General features: G+C 53.9%; 3 protein-coding genes across 3 annotated transcripts; 2 read left to right on the forward strand and 1 right to left on the reverse strand.

Moving 5' to 3' along the window:
• Positions 1-29: 29 nt before the first annotated feature.
• On the reverse strand, positions 30-1,722 carry SEPMUDRAFT_146060 (uncharacterized protein). The gene has a single exon (XM_016903429.1). It carries the CDS (start codon positions 1,641-1,643, stop codon positions 747-749), a length of 897 nt encoding a protein of 298 aa, XP_016765054.1. The 5' UTR covers positions 1,644-1,722; the 3' UTR covers positions 30-746.
• Positions 1,723-1,920: 198 nt separating this feature from the next.
• Positions 1,921-3,661, forward strand: SEPMUDRAFT_146061 (uncharacterized protein). The gene has a single exon (XM_016903430.1). The coding sequence runs from the start codon at positions 2,681-2,683 to the stop codon at positions 3,422-3,424; it is 744 nt and encodes a 247-aa protein (XP_016765055.1). The 5' UTR covers positions 1,921-2,680; the 3' UTR covers positions 3,425-3,661.
• Positions 3,662-4,064: 403 nt separating this feature from the next.
• SEPMUDRAFT_146062 (PLC-like phosphodiesterase) lies at positions 4,065-5,738 on the forward strand. Its single transcript, XM_016903431.1, has one exon. The coding sequence runs from the start codon at positions 4,211-4,213 to the stop codon at positions 5,720-5,722; it is 1,512 nt and encodes a 503-aa protein (XP_016765056.1). The 5' UTR covers positions 4,065-4,210; the 3' UTR covers positions 5,723-5,738.
• Positions 5,739-6,000: the final 262 nt, after the last annotated feature.

A 6,000-nucleotide genomic window follows, 5' to 3' on the forward strand; every position in this document is an offset into this window, starting at 1 on the left:
TGACGGCATGCCAGGCGAGTCGCGGCTCGCGTGGCGTGGCTTGCATCATATCAGCCGGCTGTGCCTGGAGCATGTTTGATTCTTGAAGCGGGTCAGAGTCGCCAAGTCCTATATGTGCTATATATACCACTACGCCATCTAGTTTGACTGTTCGACTGCTGTACAGGTGAAACTCCACAAGCCGACAATGGCTGCAACGCTGTCGTGCATGTCCGCACCAAAAAACGAGAGATACTGCCATGCTCATAGTGCATACCGGCAATCGCGCTCGAGATAGGTCTGCGCTGAACGGCAGTTCTGGGGTCAATTTGTGCCGTTGCTGACAACCCGAACCCCTTCGTATTCCGACATAAAGTGAGCAGCAGACTAAGCAGGTACAATCATCAATGTCGGAGCGAGACAGCGTCATGCCACATCACCGTTGCGAACATGAAAGTCAAGGGTCGGTACCCACAAGATGGAAGCCCGAGAGTAACTCGAGAGACTCCTTGGTGCTTACTCGGACTGCACAGGCACCTTTATCAGTGAAGCAACCTCTGAGATGCTACTTTATACGACGTGCGGGGATCCGTTCTCTGATACATCGATATCAAGAGCGCAGTCGTCACATGAAAGTGCTTCTTTGCTGAGGAGAGGGCCGCCGAGAAATAGGTAGCTTGCAAAAGCGCAAAATCCTCAACCATTGCGGTGGCCTTTCACCAGTTGGCCGGAGTTACGCGGCACCCACCTGCTGACGATGCTTTGCGTCAATCCATATCTTCCAAAGTACTCCCTTCTCCCTGATCATAGTTCTCAGGCACCAAGACGCCCACCAGACACGTCTCCAGCATGTTCTCCCAATTCACCCAGGGATGCACGTCCATGAACAGTTTGGTGCCATCCCGACCTGCCGCCTTCATCAATTCAGCTTCGCCGCCTGGATGAAAGGGTAGATAAGGGGTAATGTTGTAGACCTTGCCTTGCCAACTAGACCACGCTGGCTTTCCTTTTCGACCCGTCATGGTTTTCAGCTGACCCGGCGTCACTCGCTGAAAAGTACTGACGCCAGACATATTGCCCGTCTTCGTGAGAGCTGCCCAATCCATGGGTGAGTGACCAGGCTTGAGGAGGACTTTGTTACGCGGGTTTGGGGTTGCCTTTGCGGTGCCATTTGGTGCCAGACTGGAGCTCACCCGCTGTTGGCTTGCCACGGGAGGGCCACGATTGGGAAGCGGTCCTGTGCTGGGAACTCGAAGGCCGGCGGCTGCGCTCGGTCGAAGTGTAGTGGCGGGTCGCGAGGGAGGAGGCATAAGAGTACTGCCCGCATTTGCACCAGGCCTGGGAGGCGGCGGCGGCATCATCGAAGAAGCGCGCTGTACGCTGTTGACAGCAGGGAAGGATGGTGCGCTCGGTTCATCTTCTTCCTGTTTATGATCTTCTGATGAGTCCTCCTGGTCGTCGTGCCGGCTCAAGTCGAGGATGGGCACCTGGCCTGGAGGTGTCCTCGACGTGGCTTTGGGCGTGGTATCGCCCTCCGCGATGTCTTCGTTCTGGGTGTCATGCTTTCCATCAGGTGCGACCTCATGCTCTGACCCTGCGGTGGTGGAAGGGTCGGCGACGATATCTCCAGGAGACAGCCAGCTTGGCAGAAGGCTCTTCAGCATGCTCGGGATTGGCAAACTTGCATGTGCCTGCGCCTTATGCCATGTGGGCAGTAGGGCTGATGATGATCTGATGGTAATGGTGAGTGAGAGGCGAGGGTCCGTTACAGTAACTCCCGTCTGTATGGGACCGGTCTTTAACCTTATATGGAACAATACGTCATCAGACCCCCGAAGAGCCTTGCACCTTGTGTTCACGTGCATGCCCGGTTGCCAATACCAAGACTACTAGGTACCTAGTACCCTACTCGGACATTGTACAGTGTACAGTACCTACCATCTCATCTACATCTGTAGGCAGACAGAACAACCGACGCACCAATGATCGTCGCCCGAGCCATCTTCACGCGTGCCTTGCGCCCGTCTGCGCCAACGAAACGAGCCATGCGGACACTGGCGAGACCGCGTCTGCTTGCCGCCACCAACACGCGCTGTGCTTCCCACGCGCCAGCCCACGTGCTGCGATGGGCCTCGTCCAAGTCAAAGGCCGACGAGCGCATCGAAGATATTGTCGAACTGTATGCCACTGCACAAGACGAGTTTGACATTGCCAGGGAAGAGACGGAAAAGGCCAGCATCTACGCCGAGGAGGACAGAAAAGCTGCCAGGGAGGAGTTGACCAAAGTCCAGGAGGCGTACAATGCGGTGATTAACGGCGAAGATCAGGAGCTGGCTGCTGAGGTAAAGAGCCGGATTGGCCAGAAGATGCGGGAATTGGAGCAGAATGTTGCGAATATGGAGGAGTTGGCTCTCAACCAGGACTGAGTATTGACAAGGTAGCTATTGCTGCCATTTTGAAGGGAGCAGCTTTCTGGCCTGACAGAGGCAATTGTGCTGAGTAGAGACGGTACGGTCGAGAGTGCCTCCCTATGCATCAAATTATGGCACGCCAAGAGGAGTGCAGTACCAACTTACCAAGAGAACACCTCTGATAAGCCAAAGTGGATGTCAACGTGGTCAGCAGTCATTTTGCGACCCACCGAAATATCACGCTCCTGGCAGCACTTAGCTGGCCCAACCGCGACAAAGTCTGGTACAACATGTGGAACCTCAAAGTCTCAACTCTATATATTCGCTGGTCACCAGGTACAGAAGTCCAATTCATTCCATCATCCACAACCTGCTATAACATGGCATCTCTTCGCATCAATATCCCGTCGTGCGGGAGTAGCTTATCAAATCGTCAGTCGGCGCCTCCATCCGGAAAGACGACTGCCGCTGGCCCACCAGTTCCCACGCGCGCTAGCAGCTTGCCCCTACAAAGGGACAACCGTCCGCTAGTGTTGATGGACAGCTCGATGCCCGGACAGCCCTGGAGCGAAGATTGTTCTTCTTCGATATATTCTCGTGACGTCGATAACGAAAAGCCGATGTCCCCTTCGTGTCCAAGCGGCAGCGTGGATTCAGACATCGCCTACCGCCAGAAATCAAGACAATATTCAATATCAGGGCTGCCTGTTGACGACTGCTCCTCTTCAGTATACTCTCGCGATGTCGACGATGAGAAGCCCGTAATTCTCCTACATCGGCATTGCCATGACTCACCCTATCCACAATCGCGTCCTGAGTCTACTACGAATATGGCACCGGGACTCGCATGGCCAGGAGCTGCAGGTTCCAACGGCCTCAGAACTATGTACAAGGTCATTACCAGCAAAACGAGTAAAAATACAGTCAAAGAAGAACTTGCAGGACGTGCAGATCGCACGATTCACCACGGGAAGCCTGGGTATGCCCAAGCGAAGCGTCTCTTGATGGGAAGGCGGCTGCCTGTACGATCCTAGCAGCTCTAGACGATTGTCAGGTGGAATGATATTTAGCGTTGCGTTGATCCATGGTGAAGGGAAGCAAAGATTTCGAAGTCGAGGTGGCGTGAGGAAGTCCACAATATCAAGTCGAAGTTCGGACTCGACGTGAATTCAGAAGGGCGATGCAGCGGCTGATGGTGAGGTGAGGGACGGTCCTACGAGATGGGCGGGGACGGAGCATACTTCAAGGAGAACTGGAACGGCTGTTTAGAGGAAATGTCTCTAGGGACAGGTACAAAATGAGAAACAGTGGCATGGAAGGCAGATGATGAAGATGCTGCTATCGGCACCGTATTCTATGTACTTGTACGCGCAGGGTTCAAGGACCCCCGACAGTGATAGATGGATGTCGGGAAGTCTGTTTATGTCACTATGTACTCAGCTGGACTTGGCCAATTCTAGGCCGTGAATTCAGTCTTCATTGTCGTTGCTACATACATGGTATGCCACGATAGAAGAATGGCCACAGTGACCCGCCACTCTCGGCTGCATCGCGATGTCACATGGACTCATGGAATGGCTGACAATCGGCAGAGGCGAGGTCTTGGCACGATCGACAGCTCCACTCGAGTCTGCACCAAGCTGCGTATGCCAACCGTTTGGCGATGGACTTGGTGTCTTGGAACTGTTGGTTGAGGGATATATACATAAATACATTTTATATATTCACTCACGCGCGACCACAAGAGCATGTGCTAACGGTGACTCTCGCCTCTCGGAGACTGGACACTACAAGCACACATCATCATCATCATCATCATCATGGCAAGCCCCATCACTATACGGAACCTGACAGCGCAGCCGCTCACCATCCGGCTGGTCGAGCGATATGCGAGTCCGGCCAGGCGCAAGTCCAGCGTTGCTGGTCTAGACACCTTTTCCAAGAACTTCACCTCTCTGATGAGCAACGTCACGGGCTCCGGAAGTAGCGCACCCACCCAGACAGAGCTGAGCGACAAGTCGGAGAGCTTTGTCCATCAAGACGTCGAGATCCGTCTAGAACCCTTCTCCACCTCGCAGACAGACATCAACCTCACCGAGCGCGATGGGAACGACATCCTCCGTCTGACCGTGCAGGGCGATGGAGGGGGCAAATGGCGCATCGATTTGCCGACCAGATCTGCAATGGCCGAGAAGCTCACGCCTCTCACGCCCGATCCCAAGCACGAGTATCGAGCAATCCACCTGCAGCGAAGCGCTTTCGTAGCCATCATGGAAGACTATAACCCCGCGGCCTGGATGAAGGAGTTTAGCGACGACACATCGCTCTCGGCATTGTCCATACCAGGAACCCACAACTCTCCCACGTATCACAAGGCCCTTCCTTCAGTGCGCTGTCAAGCCGTCTCCCCCCGGGAGCAGCTCGAGAACGGCGTGCGATTCTTCGACATTCGCGTTCAGCCCCAGAACCCCAGCGATGCCAAAAACGACGAACTGAATCTCGTCCATGGCGTCTTCCCCATCAGCCTCACGGGCCCCAAGAAGTTCCGCGGCCTCCTCAACCAAGTCCGTGAGTTTCTCAAAGAAAATCCTTCCGAGACCGTCATCTTCTCCTTGAAGCGTGAAGGCGCAGGCGACGCCACCGACCAACAACTCTCCCAAATCCTCCGCGATCACTACATCGGCAGCGCCAATTCCGAAGCCGTCAACAATTGGTACACAGACCCACGCGTGCCCCAACTCGGTCAAGTCCGCGGCAAAATCATCATCATGCGCCGCTTCGCCCTCTCCGAACGCATCCTCTCCGAATGGCAAGGTCGCGGGTGGGGCCTCAATGCCGAAAACTGGGCCTACAACACTCCCGATTGCACGCACGGCGACGTGCGCGTGCAAGATTTCTGCGAAGTCCTCGAGACGGAAAACATTGAAAAGAAGATTGCCTTTTGCTGCGACCATTTCGAACGTGCGGCCTGTGTCGTCTGTCCCATCCCGGGAATTACCACGGATGCGACCCACCCTGTTCCAGCAGGTCCGTTATATGTGAATTTTTTGAGCGCGAGCAATTTTTGGAAAGTCGGCTGTTGGCCGGAGAAGATTGCGGCGAAATTGAATCCTGCTGTGACGGCGTTTTTGGTAGAAAAGCATGATATTGTTGGTGGTGGAGATCAGCAGAAAGAAGCAGAGGACGTAGAGAAAGTCTCCTCTGGTGATGGAGGTTGTGGGATTGTGGTGTGTGATTGGGTGGGCAAAGATGGGGATTGGGATCTTATTCGAGCCATTATTACGATGAATTGTAAACTGCTGAAATTGCAGAGGGGGATTGGGTGGAAATAGATAGCATACACACTACTACCTTACTGATATGTTTTCTTTTCGGGGAGGGGGAAGGGGGGTTCTATCTGGTTGTCTGACCGAACATACAAGTAAATACTACAATATTACATTTACTTCCTCCTGCTAGGATACCTCATTGGAGAGAGAGAGAGAGAGAGAGAGAGAGAGAGAGAGAGAGAGAGAGAGAGAGAGAGAGAGAGAGAGAGAGAGAGAGAGAGAGAGAGAGAGAGAGAGAGAGAGAGAGAGTAGAGAGAGAGAGAGAGAGAGAGAGAGAGAGA

This window comes from Sphaerulina musiva (assembly GCF_000320565.1).
Source record: "Sphaerulina musiva SO2202 unplaced genomic scaffold SEPMUscaffold_1, whole genome shotgun sequence".
NCBI classification, from domain to species: Eukaryota; Fungi; Ascomycota; class Dothideomycetes; order Mycosphaerellales; family Mycosphaerellaceae; genus Sphaerulina; species Sphaerulina musiva.

Bases quoted from the DNA above. Each gene is read 5' to 3' on its own strand.
- SEPMUDRAFT_146060 (XM_016903429.1), bottom strand. From the start codon at position 1,643: ATGCTGAAGAGCCTTCTGCCAAGCTGGCTGTCTCCTGGAGATATCGTC.
- SEPMUDRAFT_146061 (XM_016903430.1), top strand. From the start codon at position 2,681: ATGTGGAACCTCAAAGTCTCAACTCTATATATTCGCTGGTCACCAGGT.
- SEPMUDRAFT_146062 (XM_016903431.1), top strand. From the start codon at position 4,211: ATGGCAAGCCCCATCACTATACGGAACCTGACAGCGCAGCCGCTCACC.